This window comes from Tamandua tetradactyla, chromosome 24, assembly GCF_023851605.1.
Source record: "Tamandua tetradactyla isolate mTamTet1 chromosome 24, mTamTet1.pri, whole genome shotgun sequence".
NCBI classification, from domain to species: Eukaryota; Metazoa; Chordata; class Mammalia; order Pilosa; family Myrmecophagidae; genus Tamandua; species Tamandua tetradactyla.
In genome coordinates this window covers 22,875,269-22,900,205 of record NC_135350.1, presented here as the reverse complement: position 1 = coordinate 22,900,205, position 24,937 = coordinate 22,875,269, and the positions used below count along the sequence as shown (strand labels likewise).

Genomic DNA, 24,937 nt, shown 5'->3' with positions numbered 1-24,937 from the left:
TTGGGATGAGAGCATTAATTTTGAGAAGAGACTTTAGGAGGCGAGGAGAAAAGCTATGTGTGGGGTCTGGGAGAAGAGTAAGGTAGGCAGTGGTAACAACAAATGCAAAGGCCTTGAGCTGGAAAGTCCCCTTGGGGGAATGGTGAGAAAGGGGGGAAATTCAACCTCCCTATGTGGAGAATTCCTGATATTCTCACAAGCAGTGGGGACAACCAAAGCAATAGGCAGAGCCCTTAATCTTGGGGTTTGATCATATGAAACTTATCCCCACAAAGAATAGGCTAAGCCTATTTAAAATTAGGCCTAAGAGTCACCCCCAGAGAACCTCTTTTGTTGCTCAGATGTGACCTCTCTCTCTCTCAGCCAACAGGACAAGCAAACTCACTGCCCTCCCCCTCTCTATGTGGGACATGATTCCCAAGGGTGTAAACCTTTCTGGCCACGTGGGACAGGAATCCTAGAATGAGCTGGGACTCAGCATCAAGGGATTGAGAAAACCTTCTCAACCAAAAGGGGGAAGAGAGAAATGAGACAAAATAAATAGTCGGTGGCTGAGAAATTTCAAACAGAGTCAAGAGGTTAACCTGAGGTTATTCTTATACATTATATAGATATCACCTTTTTAGTTAAGGTATATTGGAGAGGCTGGAGGGAAGTGCCTAAAAATGTGGAGCCATGTTCCAGTAGCCATGCTTCTTGAAGATGACTGTGTAATGATATAGCTTTTGCAATGTGACTGTGTGATTGTGAAAATCTTGTGTCTGATACTTCTTTTATCTATGGTATGGACAGATGAGTAAAATATATGGATTAAAAATGAATAAATAAAGGCCTTAAGCTGGGGGCATGTTTTCTGTGTTGGAAAAACATCAAGAAGTCCACTGTTGCTGTTCATAAAGAAAGAGGGAAAACAGGAGTTTGATTCTAGACAAGTTAATTTAGATGGGTAAGTGGAGAGGTCAAGCAGATATTTGGATATATAAAGCTGGAGGCTTAGGAGAAGATTCAAACTGCAGATAAAACTTGGGAACCATCAGGATTCACGTGATATAAGAATGGATGATTCAAAAGTACATAAAAATAGAAAAGAGAGGAGGTCAAGACTGAGGCCGAGGCCATTCCAATGGTTAAGAGTTGGAGAAATGGAGAAGAATAAGCCAAAAAAAAAGATTGAGAAAGTACAGCCTATGAGCAGGAGGAAAACCAAGAGTGATGGCCTGGTAATCAAGGGAAGAAAGGGCTTCAAGGAGACATGTCATTGACCATGTTAAATGCCTGCACTACATCAAGTCAGATGGCCACTGAAAGTCTACACTGGACTTGACAACACAGAGATTAATGGTCACCTTGATCAGAGTAGGCTCTGAAGCAAAGTGGGAGGAAAAGCATCTTTTGAAAGAGTTCAGAGAGAATAGGAGGAGAGGAATTGAGGACAATGAGCACAGACAACTCCTTCGAGAAGTTTTGCCCTAAGGAGAAGTTGCTTGCTGAGATCTTACGTTATTTAGAATATTCACAGCTGGGTTTTTAATTATCCACATGTAATAAAGAGAACGTGTTGAAATATACAGTGTCCAACTCAAGTAGGAAAACTATTATTTGTATTCAGTTTTCTTTTTCCTTTCCCTTCCTTCCATAACTTTACTCTTTTGCTATAAAAAATGTAAATGATCTTCTGTTCATTTTGTGAAAATAGTTGCTTTTACATAACAAAAGCAAGCTTTCTTGTGATCAAGGCTCTCTCTTCTTGAACTAGATTCCCAAGATTACTATGTGCTCTGCTGACTGTGTGGCCATAAACAGAAGCCCCCATTCACTACTGCTGATAGAGATGAAAGGCAATGTCCCCCAACCTGACACAAATGACACACCAATGGGAAAGAAACAGAAAGAGAAGAATTTGAATGTAATGTACTTTCCACTAGACCTTAAAGAGCCTATGAAAAGCAATCCTTCGTAGTGCTTTCCATATCTATAAAAAATTGATATTTAAATTTGATATCCTTCTACTCCATATCATTTCTTAGAATGAGTTAGTCCAGGTAACAAAAATATTATATTATCTTCTTATCCATGGAAAGTCTAAAAGCAGCTTGCAATTTTTCCATGTGCATACAGATAACCCTGCCACCAAAGTCATTTAAATCTAGATCACCTGCTGAAACTTATTTTGAATAGGGGGGATTTTCAACAGTCTGCATGAACAATGATAACCACTTTACCTGGCGACAGAAAAACAAAAACAGAAACAAAAAACAGCAGTCTTTCTATCCTATCTGTGAAAGCCAGAAGATGGTGAAGCAGATTAGGATGAGAGAAAAGATGCTAAGACTTCACCAAAGGGCGGTGCAAAAGTGGCTCTGTGGCAGAATTCTCCCCTGCCATGCCAGAGACCCGGATTCAACTTCTGGACCCAATTTCCGGACCCTGTCCATGCCAAAAAGACAAAAAAAAAGACTTCACCAGAATTCAAGCGAGGACTTAAATGTATCAAGCTATCGGTCTAGAGCTCTTCCTAGATGACTGATTCAGGTTAATATAAAGACATTTTTATACGGGTATAAAGAAAATGAAGACCTACATTCTCTTCTCCATTCAAAATGAGAGGGAGCACAGTGTGTTCTCAAGTTGATATCCTGTGATCCAGTTCATCTCTAGGCTTCTAATATCATCCTCTTCTTGAAACTAGTGTCTGAATCACACTTCTGAATTCTTCATTAAAATCCATTAACTTGTCCTTAGCAAGTTTCCTTCCTGAGTTGGCTGAATTTCACAGTTTAAAGGAAAGCGCCCACCTTACACCAGAGAAAGAAGGCTGATCTACATAGGGGACAAACTGTTCCCAGGGAACTCCTCAACATATATACTATGGACTTTGAAGCAGCTAATCAAACACTAATGTGAAATCTAACTTTAATAAAATTAGCCATAAGGCCTTTCCTTACTACTAGTTCTTGGCTTACCTGAGTCAAGTAATATTCTGTTCAAATGTATAACATAAGAATTATACAAGTTAAAATGGCACAAATATTACGTTCTCAATCAACCCTTTTTTATATTCTTTAAAAATTCTCCTAAAATAAAAAATCTGTAATCAAAACTGGACAAGCTTTTTCATTACCATTTTGTAAAAAATAGTAATTTACAGAAAAGACCCAAATTTCCAAAGGATTGTTTTCAAAGAGTTGGTTTTAATATTTACCTGAGCAAAAGCATAGATTTAAATGAAAGAAAATGTCTAACCCTACTATGGTTACTAATTTTGTGATCTGAAGCAGAACACAGTATCTAAACCTTGGTTTCCTTATCCGCAGAAAGAGAACATTACTTTTAATTGCAATGTTCTATGATTCCTTCTACATAATAATAAATTATTAGCCTCGGAGGTTAGAGCAATTCTACCCAACATATAGTAAGAAATTCTTGACATTTGCAATAAAAATGGTAAATAACCCACTGCAGTACAAATAAATTAACAAAACTTGTGTGTGTGTGTGTGTGTGTGTGTGTGTGTGTGTGCATGTGTGTGTGTAGTCTGTGTTTTTTTTAGGTGCATGGTCTGGGAATCAAACCCGGGTCTCCCACATGTAAGGCAAGCATTCTACCACTGAACCACCCATGCAACCAAAACATATAAATACGTATTTAAGTATTAAACACATATTTGTATTTAAAAACTTAGTGCTTAAAAAGATTTTTATAAGTAATGTAGTAGACAACTCGAGGTTTCTGCCTGGCTCACACTTCCTTCCTTCCTGGGAACTGTTATCACAGCCTCTACTTTCACTGTGGCTGTATGCAGCCCAACCTGTAGTTGATTGATTCAGGGGCAGACACTGGACCCAAACTGGAACACTATCAGATTTTCTCTCCCAGGATGCTGTAATTTCAGTCTAATAAACACAAGCTGCGAGCCACTAATATCTGAGCCAGGCTAACAGCAACACCGGAGAGCTCAACACTCCTGCTCCTGAAAACCCCAAAGTGGTCCTGAGACATTAGGGCTGCTCTGGCTTCTTCCTAGTCTTCTCAAGACTGAGACTCAGTTATTCCCAGAATTCCCTTAAATACCAAGAAATTTTAATTTAAATTAATTAAAATTTTAATTTGAAATCCAGTTCCTTAGTTGAACTAACACACTTCAAGTATTTCATAATTACATATAGCTTTTGGCTTCCATACTGGACTGCCCAGATTTAATCGAGAATGTTCTACTGGACAATACTGGCCGGTAAGTAACTGAAATGAATCTAGTTGTTTCAGAACATTTGGAACATTGCTGTGTGGGATGTGGGATTTACACTTCAGAAGGAAGAACCAGAACAAAATATGGGTATGCAAGAACCATATACCTATTCTTTTCTTAAACTTCTAGGAGTAGAAATTATTTTTTTTTTTTAGAATGTGTATGTATGTGTTTTGAGGGGTTGTATTTGTTTGTCTGCTTTTTAAGGTACCCGTTACATCTTAATAAGGAAGTATAATAGCAATTTGGGGTGAGATCTTATAGGTTTCTGAGCATTCTCAAGGGTTTTGACTCTTACAATTAAAGTCACTTCAAAACTTAAAGCTTCTGGACTCCTCCTGGGTCATGGAATTTAAGAGCCTGGAAAAACGTTAGCAAAATTTCCTGTCTGTTTGTTTTCACAAATGATGAAATTAAAACCCAAAAAGTTTGTAACTTCTTTTATTTCTGAACAGCACTTAAATTCGGTTTAATAGGTTATTGAACACAAAATAAATAAGACACCAACTAAAATGTAATATACAACATAACTCTGCAAATCTCATGATTACACAACTAACAAGGCATGAAATTTAAATATTTATTTACTCACCAAGCTGTTACTACATCAATTCCTTCCCATTCCCCACTCGCATTCCTTTTTTCCCTTATATTTTGTAAGGCAAATTAGCCATGGCTACCATTGTTTCCAAAGTCATAGTTCTTCAACTCTAAAAAGCACAGAAAACATTCTGTTCTTTCAAATTAGGGAGAAAATACATTTTTAGTGCGATTTTTATTTTTACTAGAACCTTAATGTTCAAAGCTGCCACATCATTAGTCATCAGTACAGACGCCATTTGGATAGCTGAAAATGTTTTGATCCAGTTGCTTTTAAGCAAATAGTAAGCAAATGTCATTTTAAAACGGTGAATCAAAATGTCATATCTACTCATCAATAGATTCAAACTTGCTAAAACAAGTTCTCTAGGCATGTTCATAAAGCAACATGTTGCTTAACCAGAACAAAACAAACAAAAACAAAACAACACTTAAAAACCCAAACTCCAAACAGACAGTGAATAAGGATTTTGATAGGTTTCTACCTATACTCACTGTCTCACAGCAACTGCAGTGACATCTGTAATCACACACCCAGCAGACAAAACAGAAGTTTTAAGTAAATACAAAATTCAGAATTCATGCAATATTAATTTTAACATAAAAGATTATTTTTAAACTATTCTTACACTGTACTCTCTTTCTGAAGTCAAATGCAATTAAGTATCAAGAAGGGAAGTTTATGACCTTCCAAGCATTCCTTCCATTAAAGTGAGGCTTGCACTTTTTTTTCTTTGTTAGATTTGCATCTAATATGACTATTCTGTAAATACGTAGAGTACAATGATTACTACCCATGAACATATTGAAATCGTTGCACACCCATATTTTGGTATGGTTTTTCCTTCTCAAGTGTAAAGTTATTCCATATCACACACATCAACATTTCAAATATTCTGAAACAATTACATGCATGTCAAAGATTTAACCAAGACTACTTTCTATTCCCTTCCCTTTAAAACATGAGAGTCTCTCTCCCTTCCACCCTGCTCCCACCCCCTCTCTGTATCTTTATCTACATCTATATACAAACATCTTTTTCATAAAGTCTTAGAGAACACAAGGGGGTTGTCATTCCTACCTCAGGGAAATACCTCTCACAGGTCAGCAAGCAGGGTCTGCAAAGTCAACAAAGGGAGGGCCTGAACTTACCAGAGGCTGCTACTCTGAACCCGGCCATCAAACAATGCTAGCGTGAATCACAAAGCAGACCAAGGGAACAAAATGACACAGGACTTTCAATCTTTCAACAAAAGTTTTGGCAGATAACTGAAACCACAAAAACAAAAAAGCAAATCAGCACAGACTCCAACCCCTAAATCGCATTGCTAAAGCATATGGTCTTTAAAGAAAAGGTGCGAAAGCCAATAAATATATCTCAAAGCAAAGGAACACAAATACCAACCACAATCTTGGCATGGCTTTCACTCAGACACCTGATTCCTTTCAAGCACTCTCACACACCATGGAGGGGATCAAATATTAGTTAGGTCATAAATTTTTGCACCTGGAAATATTTACTACACTTAGAAGTTACCAAGAAGGCAGAAAAATCATGGTGTCTTATGAATGGAAGTTAAGGAGTTAATTTTTTTTTTTTAATAAAATTCAAACTCAAACCACCAATTGAAAAACAAAAACGTTCTTACACAGTTGAAGGGGCTCTATAGCCAAACACAGAGCATGTGCTGGCTCTAGCTTTATTTCAAAATGCAACTCTACACAATATTATAGACTACTGGATATCTCAGAATGTTGCCAACGGTTCATTTTAACCATTATTACTCCAATAAGATTAGTCAGACTAAAACTACTTTAAAAACTTAAGTATAAGAGATTGAGCTTTGATAGCCACAGCCAGTTGTGACAGGCCATGGAGGAAGGAGCTGAAGTCGTACAAAAAGAGTCTGGTCTTTTAACAAGGTCTGAGTAAGAGGATCAGCTGTCACCTGTGACAGGGTGTTCAGCCTCTCACAGGAAAGTGCATTAGCTTTGGCAGCCCAGGATCGGTTTTCGACAGCTGGGACTATGAATTTTTAGGCTTTTAAACGTCAATCGTAATTTTACTTCTAGTGGAAAATATATATATTTATATTTTCCCCCCAGCAGGTTTGTGGTTGTGCAACAGGAAAAAAAAAAGTGTTTACATATGTATATAATATTTTTTTCTCTTAAAATAAGAAAAAATATACTTCAAGACTATGTAACAACCATTGAATGTTTAAGGATTAAATGGTCAGTCTCAAATCCATATTTCATTTCTCAAACCGAGAAACTAACAGAATAAAAAGTAAAGTAGCTACTAGTAAAAATACCTTTGCTAATTTACCTTACTTCAGCAAAGTCTGAGATTTTGGAATAGCCACCAGATTTACACCTTTGATTATTTTAAACTTATCTAAATATATGTACTAAAGCATTAGCAACAATTGAAAAGTCACTTCATTTTTTTGCACTCTTTTTAATGTATACATGTAGGACATACTACCAGAAGAAAGAAAGATAAGTCTTTAGAAAGAAAGAACTGATGGCAACCTTTGTTGTTTGACAGATCTCTTGTTTTGAAAATATTCAGCATGGAAACACAAGTCCCTGACCAAAACAGTGGCAAAGCCGCTTTAATTTTCTTACATCTATGGTTCACTTCTCAGCATGGAAGTTTGAGGTTCAGATACTCTAAACAGCCCACCTTCTGCTCCTGTTCAAATTAGAGTCCTCTGCTTAAAGGGGCCAATCATTCCACACAAGAGCAAGAAAGGTGCCCAGCATTTCAATCATCAGCACAAAACAGAATGATTTCTCTGCCTTTAATTCCAAGAAATGTGGCTCATATGGCATAAAAAGGGAAACATAATAGTAGTTAGTTGCCTATTAACTTTGTTTTTTTTTTCTTTTGATTCCTAAACTAATGCTGAGAAAGTGCCTAAATGGGTTATAAGTATTTGCCAAACTTTTCAAAGACAAACTTTAAAGTTATATTGTGAACCAGAGTTTGACAACTCAAGTGCTACACAAACTTAAAAAAAAAAAAAGAACATGAAACTTTCCAAGAGCACTATTCCATTTGCATTACAGTGATCTTCCCCTGCTTCGCCCCAGACTGTTGAAGTCAGACAGGTTGAGAAGAAAGTCACCTTCAAGAAAACCCCTTGCCCTGCCAGCTCAGAGTCACGCCAGCAACCAAAGTAGAATCTGATATAAAAATAGGAGTCTAAGGAATCCAGGGAAAGCAAAGCACATTGTGAGGCCAAGAGTTCAGATGACGAACAACGCAGAAGAGGTGATGGAGTCTTAAGGCTCTATCTGTAAGGAGTGACAGCATTAACCTCTCCAACTTGCGTGGAGTCATAAGTGAGATAATAATCTTCTACTTTTTCATGTGCCTTAGCTTATACAAGGAAGGCCATTTACATTACTGAGGTAAATCAATGCTGACCCTCTCCCCACCTCAAAAAAAGTAAAGGCTCCAAGGCTGTCAATATAAATATAATGGAATACTAAATATGAAATTAATTAATAACTCTTGTCCTCTGAATGTTCAGACACCTTTGGATTAAGCAAATTTACAGATAAAAGAAAAGGGGAGGGGAGGGACAAAAAGGAAGGAAGGAAGAGCCAGATAGATTTCAAAAGAGTGGTACCAAATGCAGAAATAAAGTTGTGGGGTTTATAGAAGTCAAAAGCGTGCTAGTTAGAAAGGCATGATGATGTCTGTGAGGTAATAAAAATATTATCTGTGTACTGTTAAAAAAAGAAAGGAAGCAGCTGTCTAAATATTTTAACTTTTTTCCCAAACAAATGTTTATACACTGTTCTGAGAGAAATAATCCAAGCTGAGGTAATGTTTAACCCATTAGAACACACACAAACACACACACACAATGAGGTGCCTTGTGTCCCTTCTACCTTCCCGTTTTTGATCTGATACATTTTGCCCCATCTTGGCTGCAAGAAGGAAATCCTGAAAGTGAGGGTTATCAATGGTATCTGCGACTCTTCAAATGTGCAGGAAAAAGAAAAAGAACAAAAAAGCTTGCTAGTTTTAATTTAAAAAATGAAAAATGACAGTGGTCTGCTGTCTTTTATAAACCACCATTATACATTTAATGTCAATCCACTTTTATTATAAAGATATATCTTTTATTAAATAAAAATCATAATAGCTTCCAAATCTAAAATAACTTCTTTTTTGCATATTTCCTTCTTCTTTGTGTATCAGAACACACAATTTTTGCATAGTTATATGTCATAGTTTGCTTAAAAGTTTCTATTCTATCTTTTCATTTAACATTTTCATAAACATTTACATGTGGGACCTACATATTCATAATTATAATTTCACTTTAAGAATTCCATAATATTCCACAGATTTAATAAGCTGCCAGAATGGATTCAAGATGGAAACATTATCTTGTGAAGTGAACTACTATGATTTCTATTATTCTATGGATGGACACTTAAGTTATTCCCAAATATTGCAATAAGCAACTCCACGTAATATAGTCTCTTTCTGTGCTCAAGTATTTCTTCACAATTAATTATCAAAGATGGGTTAACAATGAATCAAAAGTGATAAACCTTTTTTAGCAACTGTAATGTTGCAATACTGTATAAAATGTTCATATCCATTTAAAATTCCAGAAGCTGTGAAGTAAAACAAAATACACACTAATATTAATATGAAGGGATCAACTTAAAAAAAAACTTTAAAGAAAATTCACTTTAGAATTAAATTTTAAATGCATGTTCCTAAAACTTTGAACATGTATATTCCACAGTCTATAGTAAAAGCAATATTCTTCTATGCTTCCAAACACCTAAATGGGATATACTCACTTTTCTTATGTGACCACTATTACCAATTCTGGGTACATCTTGTCATACTTTTTTTGTTAATTTTAACATATATGCATATATGTAGGATGCTTTTCTTTCACACTAAATGTCTCCCTGTCTTTGCATATGAACATAACACAACTAATGACATTCAGATAATACTTGATTCAAGTTATACATTCATTTCAGAAACAACACTAAATATTGTATCAATTTTTGATCAGTGCACTCACAGATAACCTAACATAACAACTAATCCCCAAATTATTTCAAATACTGGGATACCTACACACACACACACAGAATTACTTTCCTAATTACATTTAAGATTGACATGAAAATGGTCTTGCATATTTCCTTCTTACCTAAGATCATGTTGCTGGAGTTGTGCAAGGAAATGTTTGGGAAGGATACTAGCCTAAGAAATGTGTCACCACATGGTGGGTATTCAAGACAGTATAATACCAACACTGTACCTAGCAAGACAAAAGACAAAAGTGACCTACAGTTTTAAAAGAGATGAGTGGCACAGAGTTAAAAGTCCACAAAAGTTCATGAGACTTGCCAAGAAGAAGCTGGCAAAAATCTTGGAATAAGAGATTCTCTGAAGGGTATAATAGCATTCCTAATTCAGTTAACCCACAAGATGCCCTTTGTAAGGAACATGATCCCTACATCAGTTTGAATTCTGGAGTTGTCCCCAGAATTTTCTTTGGTAAGCCATGCTTCTCCTGTCCATAGTCATACAATCAAGGCAGGCTTGCCATCCCAATTAAACAACCCCTCCTACACTTACTGCCCCATCACTATGTCTAAATATTTTTTATGTCTAAATATTTTTTTCTGATGGACAGTCACTGGGAATTGAACCTGGGTCTCTGGCATGCCATGTTTAATTTTTAACATTGTACTTACCAATATTTGGTATTTTTGCTTATTTACTATATTACTTATTTAATATACATTCTTTTACGCAAGAATATAAACTTAAGAAAGAAAGGACCTTGTATCTTTTATTTTTTCATATACATCAACAAATACTTACTGATCACCTATATATGCTGGACAAAAAGGATACAGTAGTGACCAAAACAAGCAAAAATCCTTGACCTTGTGAAGCATACATTCTAAGAGAGACAGACAATCCACTACAGAAGTGAAATATATAGTATATAGTATGTTAGAAGATAATAAACCTAAGGAGTTAATAAAACAAGGAAGGAGCATACAGAAGTGACAAGGTAAGGTGGGGGGAAACAGGTTGTGGTTGCAATTTAATCACCAACTCTAGCACCTAGAAGACGTCATGTTGGTATTTAATGGAATGGGTCAATTTGGCTAAAGCCAAAAAGGATATCCCAACTCCCTGGATACAGTGATTGGTTTAGAGGTGGGTAGGTAACAAAATCAATGTCAATCAGTTGCAAGAGAAATTGGAGCAGGCAAGCTCCACTGTATATGGTTTTGTGAACATATGAGGCTTGGAGCTACTACAGACATTTTGCTACTGTGAAAATAAAGCCATCATAATTAAGAGGGCAGAAAGAAAGAAGGCAGAGCCCAAGACAGCTAAATAACCAGCACCGTTTACATTATTTGATTCTCTTGTTCAAATTCGTCCTGAAGATTTGTCCCATGACTGGCCTGTCCAGTTATTTAGGGCAATAAATACTGATTTATAAAAGTTAGAATTACTGTTGTGGTATTTTTTTAGTCCACCCTGAGTTGGGTTTCTTATTACACACAATCTAATGGGTTAGTACTGACACATCATCCAATGCATGATATAAATTTAAACACACATTGACTCTTCAACTGCCCCAGCACATGTCATGGTCATCTGTACCACCTCCAAGACGTGGTTCAAACTTTGGGATATTTCCTCTACTCTCCACTCCCAGCCTCAACTATTTAGGAAGACCCTCCTCTCCACCTAACACATCCTACCTCCCCACTGCATTCCGAAAGCGTTCACCTTTTAATGCATTCATTTCATTTGGTCATTAAATCTAACAAATGTTTAGCAGGCACTGAAAGGCACTAAAAGGCACTAAGAATGAAGCGCAGTCCTTGTTCTCAAGGACATTTCAAGAAGGAAGGCAACCACTCGAATAAATCTCTGCAACAGCTACTGGCTAATGGTTGCTTGAACAGAGCAGTGTGCAGGAGACAATGGGAATGGGGAGGTCGGGTGGCCAATAAGGCCTTTGGGAGGCCCACAACTTCTCTCACTTTCTCTAGGCTCAATTTTGTGTCAGATAATATGCATGGCCCCCAAAATAGCGGATCTCTCTCTCCTAAAAGGTCTATAGGTCCTTCAGGGCAGGAACTATGTCCAATGCATCTTTTCTATTTTCCAAATAGGAGCACTTCATCCTCAAACTTCATTAAAAGGGCCACAGATGCTATTTCTAGCCTTAGTTATGTTTCATGGGTTTTAGAGAAGCTATTAATTTTCTTTTATCTGTTTTGGACATCTGAAAAATTGTCAGAAGAGCACATCTTAGACCTCATCATCACTACATGCACCCATTCCCATGGCATCTGCAGATGGCCTCTAAATCACCTCTTCTATGTGGGTTAACATAACTTCCTGCTTGGCATTCATTAATAGGAGTTTTCTTGGGGGCCAAGGACACAATTTATTCAGAGTTTCACTGGTGAGCAGTATATTCAGGAGCTACCACACTGTGTCAGATAAAATAGAAAATTTCTACAATCACAATACTCCTTAATCAAGCTGCTGTCAATTTAGAAAATAAAAAGGAACGATTAAGAGGAACTAACTCATACAAAGAGGAAACTTCAAAAATTAACCAAAAAAGGAGCTAAGCAGATAAGGGAAATGACAGTATGTTCCTGAACAAAGTTTTGTGAATTCTTAAGAGCTGACGTGATTCAGGGGGCTAAAAATGTTTTCCTTATATGGTGAATAAAGAATCTGTTTGCACTGAAATGTTTACCCATATGATAATTTCATAAAATCTAAATAAATGTTCTATCTTTTCCCAAATCTATATGGTCATTTATAGTTTACCATTTATAAATTTGATAAATCAATTGGCTATCCATAGTGTCCAAATGGCATCCATTTCAAATGTTATATTAATATACAAATAGAAGAGATTGCTTTAAATATCTAAAAATAGGATAGAAAGCAATGGTGTAAGAGAAAAAAAGTAAAAATATATTTATCAATAAGCATATCCTTTTTTGTTTACAAATGTGGTTCCTGGGATAGCACTGCATCTTTCCATATTTTTAAAATTCCCAACAGGGCACATACATTGCTTGTATGATCTGAATACAAAGTATTTCTTTTAAATGTAACTACACTTTTTATCAATGAGTTTAAAGTCATTTGTAGTAGATACTAAAAATTTAATTAATTTTTGCTAAGACAGCATTGCTTTCCTTACCATACTTACTTTAAAATTGCCTTGAATTCTAGATCTGACTAGAATTATAGACTGTAGACCAGGTATAGGAAACCACGTGACGTGGTAAATTATTTACCATCTCAAGGTCCCATTTCTCTACATATTGTCAACGAAAAAATGCATAGGTGATGTATAATAAGATTAATGTAGATGATTTCTAGCACTAAAATTAATTTTGTATGTTTCAATCAATACAGGTAAAAATTCCAGAAAATACTGCTATATTATTTTCATTTCTTAAATAAAACCGCCCATCAGCTTCTTTTTTTAATTTTCTTTTTCCTATAAGCTCAATTTAATTTTAGTATTTCTTTTTAAAATATAAGGCTAAACTAAACAACAGGCAGATTCTAACATGGAAACTGGTTTGCTGAAATAATTTATATTTAAGTGAATTATCTAGAATTTGGAATGCAACTTCCCAAAGAATTTGCTTCTGTGGTAGTTGTTTCTATGATCAGAAGGAACTCGAAGGAAGTGGGAGACTAAGAGAAGAAAAGGAAGACAAACTACAATTTAGTTCAAAGATTAAACTGAAAACATCTACTTAACCCACCCTATAGCTGAATTTTGGTATTATAGTACTGTTACTGCCAAAGTTACAATACATCATTAGGGAAGGAGGCACTGGGAAGCTGGCCTAGAAAGATAATCAGCACTTAAATGTGGTCTATGGGCTAGCATACTCCAAAACTCAGGGCTGGGAAGGGGAAACAGCATGGAAAATAAGCCAAGCTCCTTCCTTTCACTGCACTCTAATCCCACTGCCCTTTTGTGTTCTCCTCCCATATTCACACCCCAGTTCCACCCCAAGGGGGTAGTTGTCTTGATTTAATACATGCCTGACAAAATAAAATTAAACAGATATTTGGTAGTTCTTTTCATTTGGTTATTTTGCATCAAAACCTTCTCTTTGGGGTTTGTATTGTAGTTATATTTACTTTTAAATGTAATGTTATTGCGTTATATTCCCATACCATTTAATTATCCAAAGTATACAATCAGTAGTTCATAGTGTCATCATATGGTTGGAATTCATCACAATTGATTTATGAACATTTTCATTACTCCCAAAACAATAAGAATAAAAAATAAATAAAAATAAAAAAGACCTTTCCACACCATCCCTCCTGTGATTTATTTATTTTTTTAATTTTTATTTTCTTACTAATCTGTCCATACACTGGATAAAGGCAGTGTCAGTCACAAGGTTTCACAATCACAAGGTCATACCATAAAAGCTCTATAATTATTCATCATCTTCAAGAATCAAGGCTATTGGATACAGTTCAACAGTTTCAGGCATTTCCCTCTAGCTACTCCAACACATCAAAAGAAAATTAAAACTGAAAATGAGTATCTATATAATGCAGAAGAATAACTTCCAGAGTGACCTCTCAACTCTATTTGAAATCTCTCAGCCTCTGAAACTTTATTTTGCCTCATATCTATTTTGCCTTTTGGTCAAGAATTCTTTATCAATCCCACAATGCCAGGACTAGGCTCATCCACGGAAGTCAGGTCCCATGTTGCCAGGGATTTATACCCCAGGGAGTCATGTCCCATGTGTGGGGTGAGGGCAGTGGGCTCTCCTAGAGAGTTGGCCTAGAGAGAGAGGCCACATTTGAACAACAAACGAGGTTCTCTGGGGGTAAACTCAGAGATAATTATAAGTATTCTTAACTTTTCCTTTGAAGGAATAAGTTTCATAAGGGCAAGCCCCAAGACAGACAGCTTGACCTATTAAATTAGTAGTCCCCAATGCTTTCGAGAACATCAGTTCTTTCCCCAGGTGGGGAAATTTAATATTTCTGCATTTTTCCCCAGCCCCTCAAGGGGACTTTGCAAATACCTTTTTATCTTCTGCACAGATAACTCTAGGATTTATCAGGGCATCACACTAACCTATACAATGACATCTCACTCCCCGTATTCAAGGTTCCATGGAATTATGGTGTATGAATAAACTGATAATACTAATTAGATTAGATAGTGTACTATGGAAAATAAAAATTTTGCACCAAAGCACATCTCTTCCTTTGGTCTCACACAAAAGTTGAAATTTTAAAATCTAGTCAATATCATCCTTTAACCTTTAGTCTGATTTACCTTAGTCCTAACCAGATCAGCTTCATCCATATCTCTAATTAAAGTCCAATCGCTTTTTCAGTTATTTTAACAGTAACTATATTAGGTAATGTTGACTTTCATAGCTGCAAAACTCTAGCTTTGCAGCTGAGGTGCCACACAGACACCCAAAATTCCAGGGAATGACCAGATTATACACAAAGAGCTCAGTATCTCAGAGTTTAGAAATAACAGTTACAACTCAGAAACAGATGTGACTGCTGTGAGAACTTATAACCTAGAACCTTTACAGTAAGTCTTCCCTGATAACCTATACTCTTGCATTCAATTCTCAGAGTTTGTACATTATAGTTAGTCCATATTAGTGAGACATTATAATATCTTTTTGTTTTTGGTTGATTTCACTCAACACACTGTCCTCAAGTTTCATTAACGTAGCTGCAGACCTCATAACTTTATTTCTTCTGGCAGCTGCTCAATATTCCATTGTATGTATACGCCAGTGAAGTTCATCCTTCTCCTCATCAGTCAATACACCGTTAGGCCATCTCCATTCACTGCAAATCATGAATACCACCACCATAAACACCAGAGTGTGCAAATGTACATTCGTGTCCCTGCTTTCAGTTCTTCCAAGCATATACTTAATAATGGGGTTGCAGGATCATAGGATACTTAGCCTCCTGTGGAACCACCGCACTGCTCTCTAGAGGGGCTGCACCATTCTACTTCTCTACCAAGAGTGAAAAGGTACATCTCTCTCTCTCTATGCATTTTCTCTACCACTTGTATCTTTGTTTGTTTTTTTTAATTTTTTGAATGGGCAGGCACCAGGAAATCGAACCTGGGCCTCTGGCATGGCAGGCAAGAACTCTGCCTCTTGAGCTACTGTGGCCCACCTTTTTAGTTATTTATTGATTGATTTTTTTATTACTTTTTTTTTTTACATGGGCAGGCACCGGAAATCGAACCCGGGTCCTCGGGCATGGCAGGCAAGCATTCTTACCTGCTGAACCACAGTGGCCCGCCCTTTAGTTTATTTTTAAAGTTTTATTCGCACACCATACAATCCATCCTAAGTAAATAATCAGTGGTTTCTGATATAATCACATAGTTATGCATTCACTACCACAATCTATATGAGGACATTTCCATTTCCTCCATAAAAAAAAAAGAGGAAAAATAGAATATAAAAATAAATAAAATAAAAAGGAGAAACAAAAACACCACCACCAAGAATCCCATACCTCTCCCTTATATCCTTTTGTTACTGACATTTAGCTTTGGTATATCGCCTTTGTTACATTTAATGGAAGTACATTAAAATGCTCCTGTTAACTAATTTGTATTGAATGTATTTTTTCCGTATACCATCCGACTTTCAACACCTTGTACTGCTGATACTTATTTGTTCTCCTTTATGTAAAAGCATTCTTATAATTGTACATTTAATCACCATCATTTTCCACTCTAGGATTCACTGTTACACAGTTCCAGGCTTTATCTTCCATCTTTCCTTCTGGTGTCATACATGCCACTAGCCTTCCTCTTTCAACCATATGCACATTCAGCTTTGTTCACTGTACTTAAAATATTGTGCTACCGTCAGATATTATCGTGCTAACCATTTCTGAACCTTTATAATCAATTCTGTTGAACATTCTGCATTCCTTCAACATCCAATGCCCAATCTCTACCCTCCTAAGATCTTCTAATAACCTGCATTCTCAACTTTAACTTTCAAAGTTTGCTCATTAATTTTAGTTCATATTAGTGAGACATTACAGATCTTTTGTGTCTAGCTAATTTCACTCAATATAATGTCCACAAAGTTCATCCACATTGCTGCAAGCATCATGACTTTCTTCTGATATATCATAACTAATTTTTTCTCTCTTTTCACTCTGATAGTGTTCATTTCTACATTCTTCTTCAGACCTCTCTCTCTCTCTCCTGTCTTTTCCTATTTGCCTGTAGTGCTCTTTTTGGTATTTCTTACAGAGAAGGTCTCCTGTTCACAAACTCTCTCAGTGTCTGTTTGTCTGAAAATATTTTAAACTCTCCCTCATTTCTGAAGGACATTTTTGCAGGATATAGCTTTCTTGGTTGGCAGTTTTTCTCTTTTAGTATCTCAAAGATATATCACTGCCTTCTTGCCTCCATAGTTTCTACTGAGAAATCCACACATAAACTTAACAAGCTTTCTTTATATGTGGTTGATCACTTTTCTCTTGCTCCTTTCAGAATTCTCATTGCTTTTATCATTTGACACTCTGATTAATAAGTGTCTTGGAGTAGGTCTATGCAGATCTATTCGGTTTGGGGTATGCTGTGCTTCTTGGATCTGTAATTTTACATCTTTCATAAGGGTTGGAAAATTTCAGTGATTATTTCCTCCAGTATTCTTTCTGCCCTTTTTTCCTTCTCTTCTTCTTCTGAGACACCCATAACATATTCCTGTGTTCATGCTGTCATTCAATTCCCTGAGATACTGCTCATATTTTTCATTCTTTTTCCTATCTGTTCTTTTGTGCATAGGATTTCTGATGTCTGGTCCTCTAGCTCACTAATCTTTTCTTCTGTCTCTTCAAATCTGCTGCTGTAGGTCTCCATTGTGTTTTTAATCTCTTCTATTGTGCCATTCATTTCCAAAAGGTCTCCCATTTGTTTACTCAAGCTTTTGATTTCTTCTTTATGTTCACCCAATGTCTTCTTTATATCCTTCATAGCTTTTGCCATGTCTTCCCTCAACTCATTGATTTGATCTTTGAATTGATTTAGCATGTTCGTTTGAACATTAATTAGTTGTCTCAACTCTTGCATCTCTTTCAAAGTGTTTATCTTTTCCTTTGACTGGGCCATATCTTCGTTTTTCCTAGTATGATTATTTTTTGCTGGAGCCTAGGCATCTGATTTCCTTGAACAGTTTATTCTGGAGGTCATTTTCACTCTTTTATGTAGGGTTTTCCTGTTGGTCATCTTTGTTCCCTATCTGTTCTTTGGTATTCAGTTCAACTTATTCTACACCTCTAATATAGTTTCCTTTTAACTAGTTAGAATTTTTCAGCTCTTGCTTTTCTGATTCCTGCTCTGCCTGTATTAAACTTTTTTTTGAAGGGGATCTTCCCAGATATGATCAACTCTAATCAGGTTTTCCCAGACAAGGCAGGCCCAGGTCTCAGGAGGAGGATGGAATAAGTATCAAGTTTCCCTGAAGATGAGACCCAGCAGGTTTTTTACTTTTCTGTGGAGCCTCTAGACTCTGTATTTTTCTTATCCTGCCTGGAAGGCAGGGCTGGTAAGCCCACATCTCTCCACTAGTGAAAAGTGGTTTGGAGCCTTTAATTCTCAGTTTGCCAAGGGCATACTGGGACAGAGGCTGAGGTGGAAGTCAAACTCAAGCTCTTTCTGATTCCTAGTCCCTGGGGTCAGACTGCTCTTAAAACAGCCACCACTTGAACTGTGCCCAGCCCTCTCTTTTCTTGGGAAGATAAGCTCTTTAGGAAATTATCTCCTTCACTTGACTGGTTACTTTGTCTCTCAGACCTATCATAACTCCACCCTTGCCTGGGTCAGTACTGACAATAAAAAAATGCCTGAGGCTTACTCTAATGAGCTACTTAGAATACCTAAAAAATAACAATAATAGTAATAATAACAAAAAAAGAAGTCAAAAACATAGAAAGTAAAAAAATAAAATAAAATCCCTTTTTGGAACCAGTCCCCAGCCCCCAAGTTTCACCAGTCAAGAGCCAGAGGTGGTACCTAGCTCTATGTACCCTTTATCTGGAGGCACAGCCCTTTTCCAGTATTCTGAGTTTGACCACCTACATTGTGTGTGTGTGTGTGTGTGTGTGTGTGTGTGTGTGTGTGCAACATTTCTTTCTTTGTTAGTCCCATCTCCTCTCTGCCAGCGTTACCTTCCTGCTTTCTCTGCATTTATCTGTGCTTAGAGATTATATTCAGGAGTCCATATCTGTTCATTAAAACTACAGAGTTTGGTTATACCACCTTCCCTTGCTCCTGGTAGAGAGGGCTTCTTTTTCCCTACAGGGAAATGTCTCCAAACTTAGCCTGCCATGCCAGTGGGGGAGGAGCGCCAGCCTTCTGAGTTGGGGGCTTTACTTACAGTTCTGTGCTGTGATATTAGCCCTTCCACCCATTCCAGACTGGTATACAATGTGTGTCCAGTCATGGATGTCCCCCAAACAGTTGTTCCAGGCAGTTCTTGGCTATTTACTAGCTGCTATAGAGAACTAATTAAATTTTATACCTCCCTATACCATCATCTCATCCCACCTCTTGTGTTATAGGCTCTGCTGTCATTACTAACAAACTTATTCAGATAATTAGCAAATCTACAAGTAACTTTTTGTCATATAGCTATTACCTGCTGTAATTAATTAAAGATGGTTCAGCCCCTTTCTATGAGTGCTCTTAACTGGTTCTGACTCCCAGCGGAAACAGTAAAAATAAAACCACTTTAATTCTGCAAGTCTAACATCAGGAAGTAAGATCATTTTTTTCCATTGACCATACCCAATATCTTATGAACTCTAAACTTCTTTGCACTTATAAGACATCAAGAGTATTTTCTTCTCATTGACTTTTCTCTTCTAACAGATTTTAAAATTGGCAAGTCTTTTACATATTAAGGAATATTAGATGCCTCTCAAACAAAATGTGTCACGAGGAAAGACACACAGACCTTAAAAAAAATTAGCATACTCAACACATTTTTTCATGGTAGCATGAGAAAAATTTCTTGTTAAAATGGATAATTTTCTCAGATAAAATTCAATTGACTTCAATTAAAATGACCTTTAAATCATTTTAAATTTCTATTTGTGTTCTAGTTTGCTAGCTGCCAGAATGCAACACACCTGAGACAGATTGGCTTTTAATAAAAGGGAATTTATTTCATTAGCTCTTCAGAGGAAAGGCAGTTAACTTTCAACTGAGGTCTTTCATACATGGGAAAGCACAAGGTGATCTCTGCTGGCCTTCTCTCCAGGCCTCTGGGTTCCAACAACTTTCCCCAGGGTGATTTCTTTCTGCATCACCAAAGGGCTGAACTGCAAGTGCTGAGATGAGGTATGCTGAACTGCTTGGGTTGTGCTACATTGTGCTCTCTTATTTAAGCACCAGCCAATTAAGTCAAACATCATTCATTACAGCAGGAACAGCTCCTAGCCAACTGCAGATGTAATCAGCAACAGATGAGGTTCACGTACCATTGGCTCATGTCCACAGCAACAGAACTAGGTGCCTTCATCTGGCCAAGGTGACAACTGAATCTAACTATCAAAATCTGCATCTCATTCACAGTGAAAGACGGGAAGGTAAAAACTACCTTCAGTCTATTATGTCTGCTTTGACAATTAAATATAAGTATTATATATATGCAAATTTTTTAAGCTTATCATTCAGTTGGAGTCTAACATATTCCATATTTTTGCAGTGCTGACCTTTGGCTCATTTTATTGCTCCATAAGAGCTGTATGATAAAGCTAAAAAGGAGATAAATTAATTTCGTTTTTATAATTCATGTCTTCATGAAACATTTCAACTTTTTTTCTTGCTTTAAATTAATCTCTTCACAAAAAATCTAGGAAGTAATGAGAAGAATATATATATATATTCTCTAAAGATGGAACAGTATATTTCCTTATTCCCATAGATTCCAGTGACTGTATTATTTAATTTAAGCATTTTATCATAGGCTTATTTCCCTGAGAGTTTCAACTTAATTACAGTTTCTGTTTCCCAGTGACTTTTATTAAATAAAGGAGAGCTTTCTGAAGTTTATTTGTTATTGCAGACAAATGTAAAATTTCAACTTTATGCATAAGTGAGTCAACTAATTAAGTCAACATACATCTAAAAGTTAGAAGACATAAGATTCTAACTGAAGTTAGTTAATGACTTATAGTAAATTTACCAAGTCTTTTAACATGTCCTTCTTAATGGTCCCTTCTATAACACAAGTCTGTAATCAAGCTACCATAGAAAGGTTTGAAGCTAAACAAGAGTATGTTGAAGTAAGAATATATCCAAAACATTGACAGCTTCTCAGGAAAAAAAGTTTTAATATATTGTATGGACACTGCATATATCATTCTAGGAACTGATAATGCTCATATAAAAATATTGGTTCAGAGGTAGTAGCTAATAAAATATTATATAGTGATAAAACAGTAAACATTTATATATTGCTTCCTTTCTCATTTTTTTTCCTGTTATCTGATTTTTTAATGAAGTTCGGTTACCTTCTGTCTATGATATTAGCAGATTACAAATACCTTTAAACTCCTTTGTCTTCCTCATCTATTTCATTTAGAATTGTTATGGGATTTAATATTGACTTAATTACCTCTATCAGCAAAGTGTCTAACATATAGAAAGCACAAGAGTAACTATAAGCATCCATTTTAAAATGAAGAACCCAAAGTCATGGAACAAAATTAATTATCACCATCATAAACACTCACCATATCCTGTGTGATTAATAGATGAATATCATGAGTGGGCTATCACAAAATAGGTCATTGCTTAACCTATCCTGGGAAATATTGATGGGTCAATGTAAGGTGGTAGAAGCTGGCTAAGAACCATATAGTTCGATAGTCAGAGGGTATGCTGGCCAATCGCCTGGGTGGCCAGGAAGAGGAACCCATTGGGGGAGAGTCAGTCATGTCAACCCCAAGCACATAGCCAGGCTATTCATAAAAAATTCTGAACATAACCTATCCATGACAAAAGCTTCTATAGGCTTTTTCCCCTACTGTTCTGCACAGCAATACTGGTCTGGGCAATGAGGCTCTCTTGTCCCAAATAACAAATGCTGAAGGTCTGCTGCATACTGGTTTAGTCATTTTAAAATAAAACTATGAAGGCAGTTTTGTTTTACTGATTTTTCATACCATTATCATAATGTTTTATTACTACTCCTTTTGTTTGAATAGCTCGTTTTACCTTTATCTCCACTGTTTCTGGAGTGAAAGCACAGTACCAATGCAAAGCACTTGGACTAGGAAACAGGAACCAGCTTTTAAACTAACTGGCTCTGCTCAAACATAGCTGCTGGACTACCTCAGCAGGAATAGGCCAATTCCAATAAATGACTACAGAGGTTCCTCTCAGCACAAAAATCTTGGATTCTAGCACTGCACCTATAGATCCTAGAACTAGCACAAGCTGTCTCAGCTCCTTCACCAAGGTTACAGCAAAATGCTCACCCACATAGATTCAAGAGACCCTAAAGTGTAGACCAGAGTCATTCAGCACCTCAAAGTCTCATACTGCCTTTTAAATGTACTGAACTAAAGGGAACTTCTTACCAGGTCACATAATAACAGGCTGTCAAACACTCACACTTATCAGCAATCTTATTTTTCATAAACCTGACATATCAAAATCTTAGTTTTGTCCTCTCTCTTTGTAATGCTAAAGAACAAAGACTTGTCTTTTTCATCTTAATATCGCATTGCAGGAAATATGTGGCAGGCAAACATTAATAACTGACATCGAATAAATGAATTTCTAATTTATATTCCCAAATGTCTAACTTATTTTCACTAGCTCATAAGCATTAGCATTTTAACTGTTGTCTCCCCATACCCAATCATCAAAGTATGACATCCTACATATGCCAACAGCTCCTTTAAAGGGCACTCTGAAAATGTATTTCTATTGAACATATGGGTCCACTCCAAGCTTGACACTGGGTTTGCAAAGTTGAGTAAAATAAAGGACCCTGACCTCCAGGAACACATAGCCTATTAGGGAGGAAAATAAATAAATAGACAAATAACAGAATAACACTATCATGCTGATTACTATATCAAAGAGACAAACATGGGCCCTATGGACAATAAGCTAAAATACCTCCAGTTCTATAAGACTCTTAGTGTACCTATGCATAAAACATTTCTAACTGTCAAGTCAAAGTATACACATAAGTACTTTAAGTCCAGAAAATGTGAATCGTGGTAACATCATGAAACATATTTGTTCAGAAAACCTGTTTGGTTCAAAGATTGACAAAGTCCCACATCTTGGGTTGGGTTTCCCTGACACATAAAGGACAAAGATCCTGTCAAAAATATAAACTGTGATGATAACCTACTAGTCAAATACAATTAGTGTTACCATGGTGATGAACCAACCTTTTGCAATTACTTCTTAAATTGATTTTTAGATCATCTGATGCCACCTACAGCAGTAAATCTTAAAGTAGTCCTAAATGTCATTCCAGATTATATAACCACCATTCCAACATATCTCTGAGTAACTCTGAATTCTCTCCACACTAAGAATATCACTGTTCTTATCACTATTCCTGGATAATTCGGTAGAGAAAAGGTGAGAAAAATAAGGGACAAAATGCTGTGTATCTCAATCTTTAAGAAATAACTTAAGAATAGGACTTGAAACTATTTCAAAGGTCTTACTAGAAGTCACCACTGCTCACCACAAATAAAATCATCTCAGGGGCTAACGTAGTTAACATCTTTATTTACATCTTAGTCTACTAATTAATAAATATGACACATGCTTATGTAAAAACATGTTTAATTTATATAAATACACACACATATACTATATTAACACAAAAAGTATTGATGAAAGCCTTATTCAGGCCTTCAAATGTCCAAGATTTACTGAAACTGAAAAACAATTCATTTAATAGCAAACAACACAGTACTCACAGCTTGTGGTGTATTAGGCTGTACTCAATTTCCAATGAAATGAGTGAATGAATCACCCCATCCTCACAATCATCCTTAAACCTAAGTTTTGAAACAATCATGTTCACTCATAAAAACCTACTTAGATTCTTAAAACAAGGTTTGGATAGCTTAAAATTACCTTGTACTTTTAGTACATAATTATATAGTGATTACACCAAAAAAGTTTCTTTATTTTAATAATGCTTATATTTTAAACACACATTATATTTTAAATCACATATAAATACAAAGGAAAACACGAGTTAGTGGTCTAATTAAAGCAAAGCATGCGAATAAATAAATATTATTGATATATGTTTTCTGCAACAACTAGTCCATTTAATTTATTTTATAAATACTCTAAATAAATTCTAGTTCAAAGGAAAAAATGGAAGAAAAACTACCCAGCTTTTGAAGGGCACACTTTTACTTTTATATAGTAATCTCACTGATAGAAATAACCTAAGCTTTTGAATAATATTTGTTCCATTTAGATAATAGGGAAATACTAAGTAAAATACATAAATTGTGTGGAAAGAACCCTAGAGTGATAGTAAAGAAATGAATTTATTCATTCATTTTAACAACAGTATTTCCTGGCATGTTGCTCAAATTAAGTCCCAGCTCTATCATTAACCAGCATTGTAATCATGGACAAGTAATTCATCTCAGATACATCATCCTTAAAATGCATATCTTCAAGATCCCTTCTGGCTCTAACACAACATATGATCAACCTGTGATTATATATTACCACCATTATCTTAGTATTACACAAACCAATAAACAAGAGTAAAGTTTCCCTAAACTGGCATACTACCAGAATAATAATTACCAATCTGTAACAACGGTTTGTTATAGTATCCACTAAGAAGCTAATTAACAAAATGTGACTTGTCAAAGACACTCATTATTTTATATAGAGTCCTAAAGCATCTAAAAATAATAACTAGTAATTCCCACCATCATCATTCTCACTTGAGAAAAGGAGAATT

At 36.0% G+C, this 24,937-nt stretch overlaps 1 protein-coding gene across 4 annotated transcripts in view; it reads right to left on the bottom strand.

The window, feature by feature from the left end:
- PPP3CA (protein phosphatase 3 catalytic subunit alpha) overlaps positions 1 to 24,937 on the bottom strand; it is a 350,999-nt gene that overhangs the window by 283,903 nt on the left and 42,159 nt on the right. Inside the window, exon 1 of one of the 4 annotated variants that reach the window (XM_077142686.1) lies at positions 5,999 to 24,206. The exons of 2 other annotated variants lie outside the window; for them this stretch is intronic. In XM_077142686.1, the coding sequence (XP_076998801.1) occupies positions 5,999 to 6,026 (28 nt within the window). In that variant the 5' untranslated portion in view covers positions 6,027 to 24,206. Of the gene's footprint in view, positions 1 to 5,341; positions 5,972 to 5,998; positions 24,207 to 24,937 lie in introns of those variants that run through there. One more of the 4 variants, XM_077142688.1, reaches the window with a different exon arrangement.